Source organism: Odocoileus virginianus, chromosome 19 (genome assembly GCF_023699985.2).
Source record: "Odocoileus virginianus isolate 20LAN1187 ecotype Illinois chromosome 19, Ovbor_1.2, whole genome shotgun sequence".
Classification (NCBI taxonomy): domain Eukaryota; kingdom Metazoa; phylum Chordata; class Mammalia; order Artiodactyla; family Cervidae; genus Odocoileus; species Odocoileus virginianus.
In genome coordinates this window covers 14154508-14176795 of record NC_069692.1, presented here as the reverse complement: position 1 = coordinate 14176795, position 22288 = coordinate 14154508, and the positions used below count along the sequence as shown (strand labels likewise).

Below are 22288 nucleotides of genomic sequence, written 5' to 3'. Positions count from 1 at the left end.
TCTTGAAGGAATGCAACATTATAGACACATGGTGGGCGTACCTCTCTTTACCCTGTAATTAAGTTACTGTAACAGCAAAGCTCTTTACTTGAGTTTTACGGAGTAAAACAATCAGAAATTCTACAGCATCTTCCAGTGACTACCCTGAGCCTTACATAAACATTTGGTTCACTTAATCAACAAATGATTATGTAACCTTAGGTCAAACTCTTTGCCAGGGTTTGAATTTTAAACTATTTCTTCCAGGAATTTTGGGTGTGAGACTAACAAGGGATAAAGTTTACAGTTACAAGGATTTAGCGACGTTATAGGTAGAGTCAATGTGGTTAAGATTGTAAAAAATCTGCCTGCAGTGTGGGAGACCTGGGTTCAGTCCCTGGGCCAGGAAGACACCCTGGAGAAGGGAATGGCTAACCACTCCAGTATTCTTGCCTGGAAAATTCCATGGACAGAAGATCCTGGTGGGTGGGCTATAGTCCATGGGGTTGCAAAGAGTTGGACATGACTGAGAGATTAACATTTTACTTTGATTAAGGGAGGTAGTTCAGTTCAGTTCAGTTCAGTCACTCAGTCGTGTCCGACTTTTTGCAACCCCATGCACTGCAGCATGCCAGGCCTCCCTGTCCATCACCAACTGCCGGAGTTTACTCAAACTCATGTCCATTGAATCGGTGATGCCATTCAACCATCTCATCCTCTGTCGTCCCCTTCTCCTCCAGCCTTCAATCTTTCCCAGCATCAGGGTCTTTTCAAATGAGTCAGCTCTTTGCATCAGGTGGCCAAAGTATTGGAGTTTCAGCTTCAACATCAGTCCTTCCAATGAACACTCAGGATTGATCTCTTTTAGGATGGACTGGTTGGATCTCCTTGCAGTCCAAGGGACTCTCAAGAGTCTTCTCCAACACCACAGTTCAAAAGCATCAATTCTTAGGTGCTTAGTCTTCTTTATAGTCCAACTCACATTCATACATGACTACTGGAAAAACCATAGTTTTGACTATATGGATCTCTGTTGGCAAAGTGATGTCTCAGCTTTTTAATATATTGTCTGACCCTGCCCGCCTGTGAATGGCTCCAAGAGTAAAGAGGTTAGCACATGCCCTCCCTGAGGCTAGCCAGTCCAGGAGATATTTGTAAGATAACGGCCTTTTACTTCACTTTCTCAACTTCTCTCACTCTCTGTTCTATAAAAGAACCTGGCATCCAAACCCTGACAAGATGTTTATTTTGTGACATTAGTATGCCATCTTCTCAATCAGCTGGCTTTCCAAATAAAGTTGTATTCCTTGCCTCAATATCTTGTCTCTCAGGTATATTGGCTTGTTGTGGGGTGAGCAGAGTATGCTTGGACTTGGTAACATAAATAGTTATTTCATATGATCAGAACAAGGCCAAAAAATTGTGTTAGTTTGGTTTAATCAAACTGATTTTAAGGTGATAGAAAATTACACTATAGTAGAATACTATAATAGAATACAGCACATGAACTTATATGTATTAGAATATATACTTAGTTCTCAGATGAAAGTCTACATATCCTTTATGTGATAAAATGGGCTCAGGAAAGTTGAGTAACTTGCCCAAATTCACCAATCACATAAGTGACATAACAAAGATTTAAAACTAAGGATCACTGAAAACTCTGTTCTTCCCCCTACAATATGGAATATGAAGTTTGCAGAAGACTTATTCTAACAAAAAATTACAAATGAACTGAGGCATGGGCAGAAAAGAAGTGCCAGCTTCTAACCTATCTTTGTGAAACTTGTCTTTTGGGTCTCTCACAGCCAAAGTTCTTTGACATAATGACAATTTTTTGTTTCTGAATTTAGTACGCAAAAGAGAATGCAAAGGGAAAGATTATTTGATATATTTCAACTTACAAATGAAATTTGTTAATTAAAATTCACATTTGAAATGGATAAAGTAGATTGTGCCCAAACCTTTAAAAAATGAAAAAAAAAAACAAAACTTTAGAAACAATAAAACGATTGCATTATTTCTGAATGGATTATGTTTATATAGATAAAGATTGCCACATCTGTTCTTTTTCCTTCTGGTATTTATTTTTCCTCTCAATGCTTTTACATTTTGGGGAGTAAATGCTCAATTAAAGTTTATTGAGTCTTACACTCAAGTGAGAAGCTCTCCATCCACACACTCATCTCTGAATAGCCTCAAAGAGAGTATTTTGCATTTTCTTTTTTGTTCTTCTCGAATTTTTTTTTTTTTTTTTTTTTGGTGCTACAATCATTTGGAGTGTATCTAAAAACTTTTTAACCCTTTTATAATGTAGTTTTTATGCAGAATCATTGCTTGCTGAAGATATTTTAGTATAAGTTTTCTAATGCATCTTTCTACAAGGGTAAGGAAAATATAAGATTCATTTCTAGTAAATGTCAATTTTCAAAGTCATATTATTTACATATAATTACCTTTTCCATATTTTTATCTATATACGTTTCCTACATTTGTCTGTAGCAGGAAATGAATTGCAAAAGTACTTTGTTGCATTTCAAATGTCAAGAATACCTAGAAACATCAGAGAACTGAGTTTTTCCTGTATATGACTAAGTTATTGATATTTAAGAAAAAAGTTGGTTATCATTTAAAATCAAAGCATACATTACTCTAAAGTATCATTTCAAAGATCTGGCTATTTTATAACAGATCCCTGAGAATTTAGGGCTTCAGTTACTAAATAAATTAGAAAGACTCAATAGTTATTTTGAAATAAAATTTGACTTTAAAATTATCAAAAGTTACTGGTATGTTGGGCATATTTATAAGTCTGATTCTTAATTGAAGACTTTTAAGTCTTGAAATTAAGCTTAATGCATGAAAGTCGATCAGTCGTGTCCGACTCTTTGAGGCCCCATGGATGTCTATGGAATTCTCTAGGTCAGAATACTGGAGTGGGTAGCCTTTCCCTTCTCCCGTGGATCTTTCCAACCCAGGGATCGAACCCAGATCTGCCACACTGCAGGTGGATTCTTTACCAGGCGAGCCACAAGGGAAGCCCAAGAATACTGGAGTGGGTAACCTATCCCTTCTCCAATGGATCTTCCTGACCCAGGAATTGAACCGGAATCTCTTGCATTGCAGGTGGATTCTTTACCAACTGAGCTACCAGGGAAGCCCAAGCTTAATGCATATCAATATTTATAAGGGAAATAAGTGCTCCTTCAAAGAATATAACTTTTCCAGTTGTAATTATTTTAATATATGAATTTCAACTTTATTTCAAATGATAGACTACATAAGTTTCACCATTTCATAAATTATACCAAATCATTAATGTAATTTTTGTCTTCTTCCTAATATAAGGAAGGTCTAGTCTAGTAGATCAAATTTTTTTACACAAAATTCTTACATAATTTAAGCAAGTATCTGTCACTATTTATCATGTGAACAATTGCCAAGACTCCTTACTCCATTTGGGTAAAACAGACCTGGCTTTAACAGTGCAGCCACTTTTTCCATTAGTACTAGAGAGAATGAAGAATCTCAATGGGGATTCTAAGAAGTTTATAAAACAGAAAGAAACATTTAGGTTAAGCTGATACAAATAGCAAATAAATGTTTTATGATGAAAAAAAAATGGTACTTATAAACGAGAGCTTTGGAGGGACCTGGCTCTTTCTTGTAAAATGCTTTCTGAGAGAAAGTTGCTGGCACAAGAAGGTTCCAATTAAAATTTCATAAGGAAGCTGTAAAAATCACATTCACTCTTATTCACAAAACTTCTCATCCCTAATTTTCTCTTTGGTCAAAATATAGGGGAAAAAATCTAATTCTTAATGTCAGCATGAAAGTTATGAAAGATCTCTGAGCCAAAAAGCTGGCCTTCATCAACAGAAAGCCCCTTACTCTTCCCTGATTCTTGGTTGTCACCTCTTGATTTTTTAAATTTTCTATTCTGGGGATCTCCAGAATAAAAATATTGCTACTGGACTGTCAAATGAGATAACATTCCTTGCTATACTGTCAGATGTATAGGGGAAGAAAAACATAACTTCTTTATCTTATGGGTAAGTTAATGATTTTCACAAAAAGCATTTTTAATCAATAATGGGAAATCAAGACTATTATAACAAGATAGAAAAGTTTTAACTCTGGAGATGCAAGTTTCTTTAGAATATTTAATGTCTACTAAAAGACAAACCTAAGGAGCATATTAAAAAGCAGAGACATCACTTTGCCTGCAAAGGTCCATATAGTCAAAGCTATGGTTTTTCCAGTAGCCATGTATGGATGTGAGAGTTGGACCATATAGAAGGTTGAGTGCCCAAGAAATGATGTTTTCAAACTGGTGCTGGAGAAGACTTTTGAGAATCCCTTAGACAGCAAGGAATTCAAATCAGTCAATTCTAAAGGAAATAGACTGAATACTTACTGAAAGGACTGATGCTAAAGCTGAAGCTCCAATACTTTGGCCACCTGATGGTGAAGAGCTGACTCATTGGAAATGACCCTGATACTGGGAAAGACTGAGAGCAGGAAGAGAAGAGGGGTGGCAGAGGACAAAATGGTTGGATAGCATCATCCACTCAATGGACATGAGTTTGAGCAAATTTCAGGAGACAGTGAATGATAGGGATGCCTGGCAAGCTGCAGTCCATGGGGCTGCAAAGAGTAGGTGACTGAGAGATCGAACAACAACAAAAAATGCAGATTTGTATTTTATGAAAGTGATAGTGAAATCGCTCAGTCCTGTCCAACTCTTTGCGACCTCATGCACTATAGCCTGCCAGACTCTTCCATTCCAACCCAGGGATTGAATCCGGGTCTCCTGCATTGCAGGCAGTCTCCTTACCATCTGAGCCACTAGGCTATTATATTTCATATATGGGATATGTCCTTACATTTCCTTTCTCTTGACACTCTTCCACCTATTTGTTTTTTGTGTTTCTTTTCCCCTCTTAATTGAGTCAAGTCAGTTGTTAAACTGAAGTATACTTGTTCCAGCATGTTAACTCCACATAACTGTGCTCCCTCGTGCTGGGCCCTGTACAGTGCTGCGATCAGAAGAAGTGGCAGTTTAAAATTCAAGGAAGAGTTGAAGACACATTTAAACCGTTCCTGAGGTCTCTCAAAATGGCTAATATTGTACGACCCAAAGCAAAACGTTCTAAAGGTTCTCTCCTTATTGGACTCCCCAACCCTCTCTCATCATAGCAGCTCTTCCAAAAACCTTCTCTCTCTGGAAGTGGAAGTGTTAGTCACTCAGTCGTGTTTGACTCTTTGGGACCCCATGGACCGCAGCCCGCCAGGCTTCTCTGTCTATGGGATTTCCCAGGCAAGGATACTGGAGTGGGTTGCCATTTTCTTCTCTAGGGGATCTTCCCAACTCAGGGATCGAACTCAGGCCTCCTGCATTGAGGGCAGACTCCTTACCATCTGAACCACCAGGGAAGCCTCTCTTTCTGGGAAGCAAGCTAAAAACTTACTCCAGCCCATGCTGACTCTCTTCTTGAGCTCTTTTCTCACTGTCCAAATCTTATGTTTTCTTCTGGGGACTATCCCTTGTTCAAACATGAATTAATTTAATTATTTGAGCTTCTTCCAATTTTTTTTGCTCAGCCAGCATATCCTGAGTCCTAAGTATAATAAAAACACTCAGCAGCTGACCAGGCATATCCAGAACATTCCTTTGGCATTAAGGTGGTGGGGAAAAGCTATGAACACTTGTGTTAATATTTGTGTCCTCATCACACATGTAAGAATAATTTTAAAAAATTTTTTACAAATAATTGAAAGGTGAAAGTTGAATTCAGTCTGTAATTCAGTGACGAGTGTACCAAAGTTTATTTCTTAGTCTTGGTTGGTGAATCATGGTTATGTAAAATGAAAACATTAGAGGAAAAATATATTAGAAATCTATGTATTATCTTTGTGATTGTTCTGTTAATCTAAAATCATCTGAAAATAAAGAGTTCAAAAACAACAAAATGTTGGAAAAACATTAAGACTGAAATAGATGATTCATTTTCCCCTCAGAAGTAAGGAGTAGCCCTACTTCTAATAAATGTGTAGGGAGGAAAATGAATGAAATAAAAGCCTCAAGCATGATAAAATTGTGGAGATGAAACAGAATTTTGAGATCATTATGTTGAAAATAAAACTTTTTAGATGAGGAAGCTGAGTCATCTCAGAGAGTTTAAGAAACTAATATGAACTAGTGGATCTTTAGTTCAGACTCCTGATTGCTATACCCTCATTTATGGCTAGGGTATAGCAGTAGGTCACCATGATCTTCTAATCAACAAATCTAAAGGGCCCTGGCCAATTTTTGTCATATCCATCTCTCTGGGGCTCTTGGCTTTGTTGTACCCTTTCCTTTCTCATTATTTTTTTATATTTGGCTTTCTAGTCTGTCCTCTGCTGATGTTTTTGATGGTTAATTTTATGTGATGACATTTGGTGTGGTTCATTTTGACTAGACCATAGCAACAGTTATTTGGTCAAAACCATTCTAGTTGTTGCTCTAAGGTATTTTCTAGATGTGATTAATATTTAAATCAGTAGACTTTGAGTAAAGTAGATTGCCAACCAGTTGAAGGCATTAAGAGAAAAGACTGACATTTTCTAAGGAAGAAGGAATTCTGCCTCTAGTTTGCCTTTGGACTTGAGAAAATAATATTAACTCTTCCCCGGCACGCCTGATGGACTTCAGACTTACCAGCACCCCAAATCACATGATCGCATGAATCAATTCATTAGAATAACTGTGTATTTCTCCCCTCTCCCTGCCCCACTGGGGGGGGGGTGTGTGCACATATATTGTATTGGCTCTATTTCTCTGGAGAACTCCAAGACAATGTTATTCCCACATTTTCCTTCTTGGATGCCCTAAACCTCACTCAAACTCATGACTGGCCTGCCATTTAGTTATATTCAAAACTAAAATTTGTATGACACAGGATATTTTTAAGATCTCCTGTTCCTTGGGAGCTCAGTAAGTATTACTGGGAACAGTAATGCTTCTCCGATCACAAATTGTGAGCGTCACTGAGGTCAAAAAGAATTAAACAGTTTTCTAATAAGAATTTCATACTTTAAAAAAAAATATAATTGGATCAGTTAAGACTGTCCAAAAAGGAAATACAACATATTATGCAGACCCAATGTATTACACTACGAATTCTTTTTCACCAAGAATAACCTAGAACTAGAATTCCCCACTACATGCTTCAAGAAATGCTATGCTCAGATTAAGTTTATGACTTCAGTGTCTGTAGCTCTCTCATTTGTGAACTCCTGATTCCCAGCTTCAGTGGTCTGCTAGAGATGGCCACTTATATGAATCCCACTTAACATGCTGCTCAACACATGGCAGAATCCTCATTTTCTCTCCAGGTCCAATATCCACCCTCACCTTCATGGACTGTGTTAACCAAGGATTAATACAACCTCTGGATTCAGGTTAGTTTGGTCAATAGGAACAATATCAAGAGATAATAGAGCAGGGGAAAAAAAGAGATAGTTGGATATTTATTCTCCAACTACCTCCCTGAGAATATTATATACATAATTTTACAAATTGTTGATGATATGTTCTTCTACTAAAGGACATAGTTCTGGCTGGGCATATCTCTCTTAGAGTTACCATGTTTGGGGATTTGTAAACCTCTCCATTTTGGTGACTCCTCAGGCCTAGGACTGATAAAGCCATCCTGAGTTGGTCAAGCTTGGGGTGCTTCACCATAACTCTGCTCAAACCTTTATAAACACTACATTCATTAAACACTCTTAATCATCCATTTTGAATGTTCGAGGGACCCTGATGCACTAAGCAAATCTGAAACTGAACTCATTATCATCTCCCCAAACCAGTTCTTATTCTTAAGTGCCATTCATTTACCCAGGTCAGATAAGACTTTAGCAATTATGCTCAGCCCTAACTTTTAATTGCTAGCTCTCGATAATGGAATAGACTGATCCTGGGCATGAGACATTTGAATTCCAATTCCAATTATACCATTGTTATGATCGTGTTATCTTAGGCAATTTACTTGATTCCTCTGATCGTCTCTTGAAATGATATAAATCATATTCACTGCTTGAAATTATTTTAAGGGCTAAATGTAATTGTTCATAACAAAAGTAGCATGATTTTTCCTCATAAACAGTAGCCTCTTAAGTTTTTCTTACCTCTACACCTCCAAGCTCTACCCTTCATTATCCACCCTTACTATCACTGACTCATCACCTTACTTATCGCTGACTCAGTGATCTAAAATGCAAATCTAATTGTACTACTCCTCTGCTCCGTTGTTTTAAAAGGCTCATGCAGTCTATGAGGAGGGGTAAATGATTCAGTTTTGTGTACAAAATTCTTTAGGATATGACCAGAGTCCTATATTAAGAAATTTCATACAGCTTCACAATTGTTGACTAATGACATTAATGTAATTACCATATTAACCTCTACAGATATCAATAAAAATTTATCATGAAAATTAATTATTTACTATATGTACAAATTTGCTGATTAAAAAAATGATAATGATAACAGTAACTAATCGCTCAGTACCTAATTGTGCTAAGTTGCTATGTACATTATTTCAGGCAGTCCTCATAGCAACTTTCTAAGTAAAAGAGGCCCTAAAAGTAGTATGGTTTACCTATGTTATCAAAATTTACAATTGGAGGTCAATTCCATTAAAAACTGCACAAAGGTATGAGTTAAGTTCACCTCAAAACAAAGGAAAATATTGTATTGCCCAAAAGTTCAACAAGATTTACTGTGTCATAGAGTTAATGGAATGAGAACCTGAGCCAAATTTCTATTTTATTATTTTATGCTTTTTGCTTCTCAGGATATATCTCAATGAAGAGCAAAGATGATAAAGTTCCTACTTTAATAGAACTGTATATAAAATGTTACTAGCTCCTGTAGAACATTGTCCTTGAATGCATCCTACGGTAAGAAATTATCTCATAATAAGTTTCTTATATTGCTCCTTTCTCCTCTACACAAATACTACCAACTTACTCTTTATGGCCCAATGCAAGTCTTGTAATTTGACCACATAGCCTTGCCTCAATCATATTTCATCCTCCTCTTAACTTTCACAGCCTTTATGACCTGTACAACTCACTTTTGAACTTCAGAAAATAATGCTTCATAGTATTATCCATTTCATGGGGACATGCCTGGTTGCCCCGTTTGACATCTGTATCCAGACCATGGTCACATCTACAAGAGCTATTTAAACACTGGGCCAAGCCATAGAGTCTTCACTCTGCTCTTAATTCAGCTTACTACCAATCCACCAGCCTGAAAAAAATAAGCTTGAGATCTCTGGGTGTGAAAGCAGAAAATTATCTCTGAGATTATTTAAGTTCAGTCTCCACAGTTGACAGAAGAAATGGAGGCTCTAAAAAGTCAATCCATTTGTCAAAGATAAAATAACTGATTAGTGTCAAAGCTGCAATTGGAAGCTGGGACTTTAATCTTCTCTCGACAGTCTTCTTGCCCACTTTTGTGTAACTTCATTTACAATATTCACAACTATAGAGCTAAGTACCAGTTACATCTTTATTCAAGAAGAAGATAGGGTATATAGTAGTGGTTCACCTTACTTTATTTGGTTCCATTACTGCAAATTATGTTTGTAATGGAATATTAAAAGTAATTTAAGTATAAGATATATATCCAATAAAAGATCACCTAACATCTTCTTTCCACATCTTTGCCAGAGTAGATGCAGTGTGGCCATTTTACATTAAATGTCCAGCAATCAATCACATGTGGATGAAAGTCTTTAATTCTTCAGGGATCACTGAGAACATAAAACATGACTTTTGGTAGTGGTGGAGGGGGTTGTGTTGAATAGGAGGAGAGAAAAAAATTTCCAGCAATGTTGATTAAGCAGTCAGTTCAGTTCAGTCACTCAGTTGTGTCCAACTCTTTGTGACCCCATGGACTGCAGCATGCCAGGCCTCCCTGTCCATCGCTAACTCCCATAGTTTACTTAAACTCATGTCCATTGAGTTGGTGACGCCATCCAACCATCTCATCCTCTGTTGTCCCCTTCTCCTCCAGCCTTCAATCTTTCCCAGCATCAGGGTCTTTTCAAACGAGTCAGCTCTTCACATCAGGTGGCCAAAGTATTTGAGTTTTAGCTTTAGCACCAGTCCTTCTAATGGATAATCAGGACTAATTTCCTTTAAGGGTGGACTGGTTGGATCTCCTTGCAGTCCAAGGGACTCTCAAGAGTCCTCCAACACCACAGTTCAAAAGCATCAATTCTTCAGCGCTCAGCTTTCTTTATAGTCCAACTCTCACATCCATACATGGCTACTAGAAAAACCATAGCTTTGACTAGACTGACCTTTTTTGGCAAAGTAATGTCTCTGCTTTTTAATATGCTGTCTAGGTTGGTCAGAACTTTTCTTCCAAACAGCAAGTGTCTTTTTATTTCATGGCTGTAGTCACCATCTGCAGTGATTTTGGAGCCCAAAAATATAGTCTGTCACTGCTTCCACAGTTGAAACAGTGATTAAAGAATAACAGGATCATATCCAGCAATTGTACTAATACAAAGATTTAATGAAGCAGATTTTTTGGATGCTTGGAAGTGGATGGAAAATGTTGCCTGAAGCTCTTTTGTTTCGTCACTGAGGACTCTCTCCTAGAGCAGTCAGACTAATATCTCCTAAGAAAAACAGCTCTGACAAACATGATAAACAGGCTGTCATGTTAAGGGTTAAAACCACCTGTGATGTTAATATAATAAGGAACCATTTGTTGAAGCAGGCGAGGTACTCACATAGACCTGTCCTACTTGTGGAATGTATGGGTAACTACAGAGGCTTGAACTTGCAAGTCTTTCAGCACCAATGAAAGCTCACAATAGATAGAAAAACCAATTCACTGCAAAATTTAACACTGTTTGAAAGATCATAAGAATTAATACTATAGTAAGTTATGTCCATAATTAAATGCGAATTGACAACAATGACCAAAATGATTGCATGAAATCATTATTATACAAGATCTTTTCAATGATGCTGTAGTCAATTTCCCTGGACAAAGGCCTACTGTATTCTAAAACATATAGTGTTAAGGGCTTTCCTGGTAGTTCAGAAGGTAAAGAATCTGCCTGCAATGCAGGAGACCCTGGTTTGATCTCTGGTTCAGGAAAATCCCCTGGAGAAGGGAATGGTGACCCACTCAAATATTCTTGCCTGGAGAATCCCATGGTAGTAGGAGTCAAAGAAAACAACTGATTTAATATATAGTTAGTTTTTACTTCTGAAGATTCAAAGCAAAATAATTTCATTATGGTGTACAAAGTGTGTGGTTTGGGGAGAGGAGTGAAATTATAGGAAGACCAGAGACACCTTCAGGCCTTAGAGAAGTAACCCAAGGTAAGAAGTTCATAGATACTTCACAGAATGAGAAGCAAGCGTTGCGAGAAGCTTATTGCTTTAAGCACTTTGAAAGCACAAGTGAAGCATTTAAGGGCTTCATAGATGTGCAGAATGCTTTTGCCCATAACAAGGTCTATTTTTTAAAATTTATTTTTAGATGATATTTTTTTTTAGATTTTGACTGATAAAACCCTAAATTGTTTCCAATCTCCTGTGAGCAAACTTAATAATCTAATCTATATATAACCCCTCCTCTTTTAAACATTAAAATGAAAAATATGTTTAAGCTCCTACATTTTGACCTGTTTTAACTGTATTCCTCAAATCGAAGAGCATACGTTAGTGCCACATGTAAGTTCCTTTTTACATAATAGCATTTTCTTGCAACTTGGTCCTAAGGAAGTTCCAGACTAAAATAGTGCATCAAGGACTGTGCATAATCAGCCTCACTAAAAACAGCTTGATTAATACTAAATATGTCCTAGCTCCTAATCAATTATGTTAATGAAGTCCCAGGCAGCACATCTGCAAGCGCTGACAAAGCCCATGATCTCAGTGTTGCCTGATAATATGGGCTCCTTGGGAAGCTGCTCAGTGCCAGCATGCTCAGGGCAAAGACTGTGCCTTCTGCAGACAAAAAGTGGATACTACTAACAAAAGCCTTGTAATCCTGCAATATTGCTAGATTATTCACTTAAACTGTATTGGGCTCCAGGATAAAATGTCAAATAATATTTCTCTTTAAATATAACAGCAGAACCTAAGTGTCCCACTTAACAAATGACACGTTCCTTTCCAAGTGACAGATTGATAGGCAAAACATTTGCTACATGATGGTGTATGAGTCTCTTCCAGGAGCTAAGGTGGAGTCAAACATTTGAATAATCTGCCTATCAGAATTTGCCTTAGATTGGGGAATTGGAGTCCCCAGATTTATGTCCATCTCACAACAACAGTAGAATTAGAATCTGATGAAACATAAAAGTGACAGTATTATTTACAGGCTATCTCTTGCTCTGTGAACATTTGGACAGTAAGATGGTTACTTGTCTGTTTTTTGTCTAATTATCTCAAGTCACATAAGCTATTATAGTCCAAATGTCAGAAGAAATATAACTCTGATCTCCCTCCCTTCTTGCTTTTGGACTATAAATTTCTTTTAAGTCAGTTACTTACTAGCTAGGTAAATTGATATACATCAATAACCAATAATAAGAGTGTTTTTTGTTGTTTTATTACCTTCAGCATAAACTTGGTTATATTTGAGTTCAGTTAAGAAAAAAAAATTTTTTTTAAGAAAAATTTTTGAAAATATTTAACTCCTATCAGTTATAAGCATGTATAGAAGATGATGCAAGTTAGGGATTTATGGTGTTGGGAAGTCATACAGGATAGAAATGAAAAAGGGAAAATCATTGATTACTAAAAAAGAAATACTTAAACAACTTATTAAACTAAACAAATTATATGAGATAAACATTCAAGTTGCTTTACATTAACTAAACTTAAAAATTATCAAGTGCTATGGACTGAATTGAGTCCTTCCAAAGCTCATATGTTGAAGCCCTAACCCTCCATATGACTGGGTTGGAGACAGGGCCTCTAGCAGGTAATGAAACTTAAATGAGATCACAAGGGTGGAGTCTGATCCAACAGAAGTTTCTTTGCTAAGAAGAGGAAGAGACACCAGCGTGTGCTCTCTGCCGTGTCACAACACAGCAAGAAGGAGACCACGTACAAGCCAGGAAACAGGCTCTCACTAGAATCCAGTCGCAGGTACCCTGACCTGAGACTCCCAGTTTCCAGAACTGTGAGAAAATACATTTCTGTTGTTTAAGCCATTCAGTCTGCAGTATTTTGCTATGGCAGCCCTTGCAGACTAAGACACTAAGGCTGATAGGGAATTTAAGAAATTATCATACCAAGAAGAAGCTGTCTTCACATAATTGTCTCACATGCAAAGGAAGTCTGGACCCAAGTGAGTGGTGGGAGAAGGAGGTGGGAAAGTCAAGGGAGGCAGTGAGACCATCACCCTATCAAAATGATCACATTTAAAAATCAATAAATCAAAGACCTACGTGGGCCAAATAAATGTGTCTTTAGCTTAGATGGATGGGAGACAAAAGTTTCAAACCTTAGACTCTACCTGGACCGTTCTCTAAATAGTCAAGAAGTGTTGCTTATTTGGACTCAAAACTAAAGTCTTCCATGAACTTTTCATTAAATCATGGTCTCTAATAACTAAACAAATTCTTTTCTTCAGATTGGTACTGATACAGTACTGACTTACAGATTGTATGGAATTTTTATTTGAAATTTGCAACTGCTAATTCATTCAATTTGTAGCTGACCAACTCAAAATATCTTGCATATAATATATAATAAGGTTGTTATAATTTACAAGTATAATGTAACCTTTCCCTCAATCCCAATGGCATTTCTCTTGCTCTCTTGCCTTTCTACAATGCTTAGGTATGTGGCTTGAAACCTTTTACTTTTTTCCCACACAACTAGCAATCAAAATTTTTCCATGTGTGCCATTCCAGTTATTCTGAAGGACATTTGGCCAGTAGTAGGTCATTTAGGTGACTACTACTAAGTTGAAAGCATTTTTAGGAATATTCAATTGCTCTTTACCTGCCTCCTAAATCAGGTAGGACTTTACTACTCAGATGAGGTACTGAATCAGAAGCAGCAGCAATATTTGGGAGCTTGGTGAAAATGCAGAATCTCAGGCCTTACCCGTGACCTACCAAATCAGAATTTTCATTGTCAAAGATCCCCAAGTGATCTCTGTGTACATTTAAATATTGATACACATTGCTAGGGTACTCTTGATTGACATCAGAAGATGATACGTCTATCACAGAACTGCCTGAAATCTGAAGCACAAAATGTTACGCCTTCATGTTACTAAAGCTGATGTCTCAGAAAACATTGAGTTATAATCCTCAAACTCCAAAGTCTGCATAGTAATGTGACAGAAAAATTCCTGGGTATAGATCTAGAAAGTCAGGGCTAGAATCCAAGTCCTGCTGTTTACTAATTAAAAAAAATAAATAAACTCCAAGTCTAAATTTGTTAATCATTGATAATAATATCTACAGGGTTTTGAGACATCAAATGAGAAATGTGTATACCCATAGCCAACATAAAAATATTCTAAATAAATGTGAGTTGAATACAGCATAGTCACAGGCATAATTTGGTCAGAATCTTTCCAGAAAAGTACACAGAACACGCTGGTATTTCAATCTAAACTTAGGAAAACTTCACCTGCTCAACTACTCAAATCCTTCCCTGGCTACTGACTGTAACATAAATAAATGTATTCACTGAAATATAAATGTATAGCCAAATGACTTTTGGATCTGTGGTCAATTAGACAATGTATCACTCACCAAGGTATTCATATTTTATTAAAAAATAAAAATAAATTTAAAAACTATTTGAAGCAGGCTACCAACTTTATATGTTTGGTGTAAAACAGTTGCTTGGATTTGTAGCAATTTTTACACATAAACATAAGCTAAAAGCTCTTAAAATTTAATGTATGTAAGACTCAACTGAGGAGTTTGTTAAAAATGCAAATTTTCCTCTCTGAATTGCCACAGAATCTGATTCACTAGATCAAAAATGTGGTAGGAATATGTATTTTTTAATGAGCTTTACAATTGATCTTGATGCTGGTGATCTACAAACTATTCTTTGTGGACAGTTGTAGAAAGCCAATAAAATGAAGTTAAAGAAACTCCTAATTTCATCACTATCAAATACAAAAATAAAGTTTTTGCAATTGTTACAGTTTTATTCTACCTTTACAATACCTGTCTGTGGTAGTATTACTATTATGAGCATCAGTATTTCACTAACAAGAAGTCTGAAAGTTTAGGTATCACATTTAAGGTCATCCAGGTAGAAAAGGGCAGAACCAGAGTCTGGACCCAGACCTGTGTGACTGTAGAACACAGGCTGTTAATCATATATTATTTCCTAAGGCACAAAGTTACTACCATCTTTCTAAGTAACAAGAGGTTATCAATAGGGCCTGGGTCATCTTTGTAGGAGGGGCTTGGAGGATGCATGAGATGAGCTGAAAATATCCAACATTTTCTCCTAATTACTGGAAATTTATTTGGAAGTGGATTTAGGGGACATAAGATATAGAGGAGAGAACAGGTTAACATGAGTGAATAATCCCTGATAATGAGAATATAAAGTTTTCTTGAGTTTCCTATTCAAGAATTACAAGGTATTATCTGTCCCTTTGACCCTATACTTCCTGGCTTGATTTCCAGAGTAGGAAGCTGGTCATCCTCTGGAAGCTGATGGCCACCAATGTATAATCTTAGGAAGAAATTTTTGGTGTCCTAAATAGGAGCAAATTGTACTTTTAGGAAGAGTAAATTGTAGCTTAGACATACTAAAACTATGAGAAAAGGTGGATTTTGCTGCTGCAACAACTATTTTGCTTTGTTTCTCTACATTCTATTTACAATAGAGATGATTTTTGGAAAAATAAAATACTTGCCTTCAAGAGTAGGTGATGCCAGAGTGGGACCTTCAAGAGTAGGTGATGCCAGAGTGGGTCTGGAAGCTTGTTCTGTTGGTAATGGAGGTGGCATGGCTGGACTCTGTCCTGTGCACGCAATGCAGGAATAGGTATTGAAAAAAAAGTATTAATAAATTTAATATGCACAAATAAAATAGCTAGATCTGTCCCCAACATGTATAATTCATAATCCAAAGTATAAATTCATATTATTATGCAATAAGACACTTGATATTAGGTGAGATCTTTAAGTAGATACATACAAAGATTCAGTTATCTTCTGAGTCATTTCTGAATATATTTATTTTCTTAGATATATATATACAATGTCAAATATATCTACTGGACTTTATTAATGGAAAACCTACATGAAATCAAATAAAGCAATTTATTTTCAATATGCCCTTCAAATTATGGAAACTGAAATCACAGAAGCTAAGAGGAACCCTAATACACAGAAAAATCACCATTTTCTTCTTTTAACTAAAAATTCTCAAGTGATTTAATAAGGCAATAAAGGAAAATTAAAATTCATAGGCCTTTTGATATTGAACAGGTACATTTTCTCCTGCCAAAATAAATGACCCGCAGTTAAGTAAATAATGGGCCAAAGGGAAAATATATTCAGTTTTATAGAAACTTAAAAGCCTCCCTCGCCTCTGGGCTTATTATGAACCATAAAATCTCACAATTGTTCTGAGTACTTCCTTATCCCAAGTGATTTCTTTAATTAAACAAAACCATCCGGGCCATGAACTGTAAACATTAACTAACATATGATCCCATATGAAATGCTTGCAAAATCTTTTATCATTCATTTTCATTTCATAAACTCCTGCTGTGTGTCTCTTTTAAATCTAAGAATCAACATGGGCATATATATGCACTTTCTAAAATCTCACTGAGAACTAGATATCATTGAATGCTAGCAGACCTGCCTGCTTACTGGAAGTCTTCCTTTTTTAGAATTTGTCAAAATTAGTTTGCTCTGGTGAATTGTGGACTAACAGCCAGAGCTGCACACAGAACACCTTCTATGGTGGCAAGAAGGGAGGAACTCCAGGCCCTCAAGCTGAGTAGAAGAGGTTAGTCGCTACTCATTGAAGGATTTACTTTTAGCTGTTAGACCCATCCAGATGGATTATTGAGCATGCCCATATGCACAAAAGCAAAGCATATTTTCATGCAGGCCATGCCATATATCTAGAAAAGTATACATCCATATTAGTACTGATTATTTTCCTAATGAAAGCAAAGATGGAAATACAATGTAACATGGAATTTCATTTTTCAGTAAGCAAGGAAAAGCTAAGGATTGGTGGGCACATTAATAAAGGAGTTTGTACCACATTGATTTTCCCTAGCTAATACTTATACAGTGCTTACTATATGTATGCCTAGAATGATCCTGCAGTTTTGACACATGAAGTCACTTAATCTTCATAAGACGCTTAGAATGCAGGTATAATTTTCATTTTGCAATTTAAACTGAAGTGAACAGGGATTCAGGGGCTCAGCTCCTAAGAAGTGGACTTGAGGTGCTGAAACTTCCTCTCAGACTACCTAAGGCAGGTAAAGACAGTCAGGTGTAGAGGGCCATCACATGTAAGGATGAAGAGAGACAGAGGAGTGGAGCTTCCACCCTGACTCTCCATCATCTCTGTAAGCCAAAGGGATGCACGCTAGGGAGTATTCTCTCCCAAATCTTGCTTGAGAGCTGTTCTTGAAAAAATGTTTCTAAAATAGGATGGTATTTTGTAGCTTTTAAAATCTACAGAGAATCTAGACTGAGGAAGGAGTCAATTAAATAACTAAAGCTTAAATACAAGTGACCATGAACATCCATAAATCAATTATTTCTAAATAATAAGGCTTTCAAAAATATCTTCAAGGGATCCTGCTTGTTCAAACTGATACTCTGCTGTCAAATACTTCCTTGAACAGCAGTAATGTATGATTATAGTTTGATCAGCCATTTAGGAATTTATTTTTGAATGTATTCAATTCTTTCCACAGAGAATAGTTTATAATTTAGACTACAAAATCTTCTTATATTTTCCTGGAGGAACTCTGAAGTCATTATTTTATTTTTTAACTCAGTGAGCACTTATTATATCTCAGCACAGAAAAATCATTAATTTCCAACTCTGCCTGTAAGAAGTTCCCAATATCATGGCTAAAACAGATTTACAGACAGATTATTATAACATAGTATGATGATAGGAAATAATATAAAAAGAGGAGATGTCACAGAAAGATTCCTGCATTTAAAAGCCTGAAAAGAGTTTCCCAAGTAAAGAATGGAGGAGAAGAGGGAGGGATAGCACACAGCGATTATCTAGTGAGAAAAAAAAAAAGCCTGGATGCCAAGATACATAGAACTATTAAAACAATCAGCAGGTACCTCTGCAACATAAAGTACAAAGTGCAGTTTATATCAGAAATTCTCCACAGCTGTAATAAACAATATCATAATCTAAAATGGACAATGGCATGATGGTGAGGCAGTGGACTCAGCAGGGAAGTAGCACTAAGAGAAAAAGAAAAAAAAAAATCACAGTTTCGTTTTTCTTTTTTTTGCCTCTAGAGTGACAGAGCTAGGTAGCTCTGGCAGGGGAATTATTAGCTCAGGGCAAGTTTTTGTTTTGTTAAGGGTCACCAAAACAAATCAGGCATGTCATACTTGAGAATGACACCTGACTCTTTGGTACCAACTTACAGAAAAGGCCTTTGTTATGTTCAAATAAGGTCAGAAAATGCTATTGAAATTAGAGACTATTTTTTCTATATAAATATAATAATTTATGGATATAATATATTAATAATATAATTTTATAATGAAAGCAAGCTGTTTATTATAAAGACTACATGGTTGGAATCAAATAAATATGAGAGTTTCAGCTCCACTGTCCATAATCTGTGTGAATTTGAAAATGTCATGAAGTATCCAAGCTTCATGGCCTTTATAAAATGGGGAGAGTTTTTGTCGGCTGTTGTGAGGATTAAGAAATGAAACATCTAACGCATGGTAAATACTCAAAATATCCTTTCTCCTACAATGTATTTACAATTTATATCCCACCTAATTACACAAGAGGACTTGAAACAGACTTTTGAAGTAAGACAACAAAGACATAATAACAGATAAAATTAAACATGACAGAAATAGCAGAACTCATTTACAGGAAAGAGGCTTATCATTTTATTAGGAATATACTTCTTTGGAATTTCTGAGGATTGTTACTCTCTAAACGAAGAATTTACCTTGTTGAAATTTACATTGGATCTCTAAAGGTGCCCTTCATTTTACAAGCTATTACCTGAAAATCCCTCTGACATTCAAACACAGTGAATTGGCTTTATTTTTGTTCCGTGAGTGATTTTGACTGGCTTATTTCCATAATACCTGAATCTCATGTTTGTAATCTGCCAATATTTTATTGTTCTGAGTTTTTTCTCACTCAAGTCAATATGATTGCTTTCGGTTTAGTCAAATTCCACTGGGGATGACATACAGGGTGCATTCCTCCTAATGATCTAAGTTACTGATGTTTTCTTTACTTTGCTAGAAATAATGAATGGAATTACTCAGAATCTCAAATCAAGAAGGAGGCTATGAGCAGAATTCAGGTAATGTGAAGGAAAAAGCAATTCACAATACTGAAGCTTGATTTACCTAGTTTTTTAATCAAAGGAGATTTCCTAGTTGTAAACCATCTCTAGATAACTAAAGTCTACTTCCTGAATCTTGAAACAAATTTTGGGGTAATTTTTACCCTCATGTTTGATAGCTACTTTTTTTCCCTTGGGCCCCCGCTGCATTTTCAAGGAGGTACCCAGTACATCCAGGAGGCTCCAAACTCTGAAAGGCCTCCTGTGCTACAAACAATGAAGTGATAGATCTCATGACAGAGAGAGTGTCACTCTTCTAAATGACCACTGAGTTAAAATTCATTTACATCTTGAAAAAGTACAAAATGTGATTAATTACAAACACCTATCCCAATTCATTCTGTCAATAGTATTTAAAGGATCTGTGTATCTATTGTTGTTGTTGTTCCCTAGGTTGCTAAGTCGTGTCCGACCCTTTCACAACCCTGGAGCCTGCTGGGCTCCTCTGTTTATGGGATTTCCCAGGCAAGAAAACTGCAGGACGTTGCCGTCTCCTGCCTTCTTCAGATCTTTCCGACCCAGGGATCAAACTTGTGTCTCCTGCATTGACAGGTGGATTCTTTACCACTGAGCCACCTGGGGATCTATGATGAACATAAAATGGGAAAATTTGAAATTAGGAAGAAAACGATTGCCAAGTATGTTAAAGCAATAGTATTGCTTTTATTTGTTGGCACAAGGTTCCTAGACTATTTTTTGTAACATATAGAATAATATTTTCAAAGTTTAGAATTGAACAAATATTACAATTAAATGAAAATATGGTTTATATTTTAGGCTGAGACATGTAGTAATTGTGCTAGTGTCTTTATTAAAATAGGGACAAGTTGATCTTCAAGTTTCTTTCCCAAGGGTTCCTTTCTCTGCCTTGTCCTTTTGGACTACCTCCGAAATGGAGGGAACGGAGCAGAGGTGTTTAGAGTGTCAGTCACTCTTCCCTTTTCCACCTTACTTATTAAAAAATTAAGATATCACTCATACAATAATCCAGACTTGGTCAATTTGCCTATGAAATGAAGAATAAGGAACCTGAAGCTCAAGAGTTTGTATGAGCTGGACAGATCCAAGGTTTTTACTTCAGTCATAGGCATCTTTATAACTCCCACTTGTGTACTGCTAAATTCTACATATATAACTTTGCAGCCCTTGTACTTGATCTTGTGAAGGATACACTTAAATAGGAATTATCACTTAACTGAGGACTCAGATGTTTCAAGGTGAAACAAGAACAGTAATGTCTCTTCCAGCCGGGTTGTTGTGAGGGTTCCTGGGCATGACAGTATAAACGAAATCTGTGAGGGACCACAGGGAAGACAGGGAAGGGCTGTGTTGGTATAAAGTTTACATTAAAGATGAAGGGAGCTAGGTAACAAACAAGCAAGACTGCTAATTTCAGATCTCAGAAATGGAGGGACATCAAAACAGAGTGGTGAGGCAGACAATGACTGTGAGAAAGAGAGGACACTAAATTGGTTAGAAAAGGGAAGAACTGGGTTAGCATTGAGCAGAACTCCACTAACCTATGAAGCTTTGCTCAAATTGTCTCCTTTCTGTGTGTGTGCTGTCCATGGTGGCAAGGTTTGAGGAGGAGGGCTTGCTTAGTGCAAAATTAAGAGGCAGCTCTTCCCAACTGGTCGGGTCACTTGCAGTTCCAGTACAACTCTTGAGATGAAAGAAGAGCACGGGGCCTTTGCGTAAGCACACAAACTGCAGGGCAACTGCACAAGGTATCAAGGGTCTCTGTCTCCAAAGGGGAGACACAAGTTCTGACTTGAATACAAAGGAGCAAACCTCAGAAGAGGCTGGATCAAAGGATTCCTGGCAGGGAAAGGCAAATTAAAATGCCTATGCTAGAACAGCCTGGATTGCTTAAAGGTCATTGGTGCAGCGACAGGCTCATATCAGAGCATTCTGGGCTGTTGCGGTGTTTGGATTTGTTCTGTGGGTAATGGTAAACTTTGAAGTGTTTTAGTTTGACATATAGGTTTGTAAAAACTCACTGGCTGTTACGTGAACAAAAATAATGCTTGCAGAGGAAAAGATATGAGAAGCAACAGAAGATCAGTTGGAAACTGTTGAAATAACGCAGGTGAGAGATGACAAGAGCTTGGTCTAGGTGTTGCAGCAGAGATGTACTCAGGTACAATGTACCTGAGTGCCTATTTAGTTCTAGATACTTCCTTAGCATATGGAGTTATAGCAGCACCAATACAAACAAAATCACCTGTTTCACAGAGCTGAGATTCTACTGTGCAGAGAGGAAAAATATCAACTAAATAAGTAAGATGAAAATAAGCAGCTTATTAAAAATGTATCAAGGAAGAGTAATAAGGAGTCCTATTTAGATGGCACTTTTAAAGACATGGTCAATGTAAAACTTAGAAACTGTAGATAAATGGATGGATTCAGAGCGCATTTTCACACAAACAGTAGGATTTTTTTTTAAATGAATTTGATATGGTAAGTGCAGGAAAGAAATCAAAGATGACTGACAATTTGGCTTGAGCATCTGGGAACAAATGAGAAATATTCAGATAAGGGCAGGAAATTTCCTGTTTACTCAGCTAGATGCTATTTATGAACTAATTGCTTAGTCATTGTTGTCACTTGAATTACATAGTTTTCCATTTTGCCAAAGGATTTATATAGAAGACACTGAAGCACAAGTCATAGTTGCTTTGT

General features: G+C 36.7%; 1 protein-coding gene across 27 annotated transcripts in view; it reads right to left on the bottom strand.

The window, feature by feature from the left end:
• The window catches only part of TRDN (triadin), a 386030-nt gene that overhangs the window by 197041 nt on the left and 166701 nt on the right, over positions 1-22288 (bottom strand). For 25 of the 27 annotated variants that reach the window (XM_070449854.1, XM_070449856.1, XM_070449855.1 and 22 more), the window contains one exon: positions 15914-16021. In XM_070449854.1, coding sequence (XP_070305955.1) covers positions 15914-16021 — 108 coding nt within the window. The remainder of the gene's footprint in view (positions 1-15913; positions 16022-22288) is intronic. The other 2 variants (XM_070449863.1, XM_070449880.1) reach the window with 1 other exon arrangement.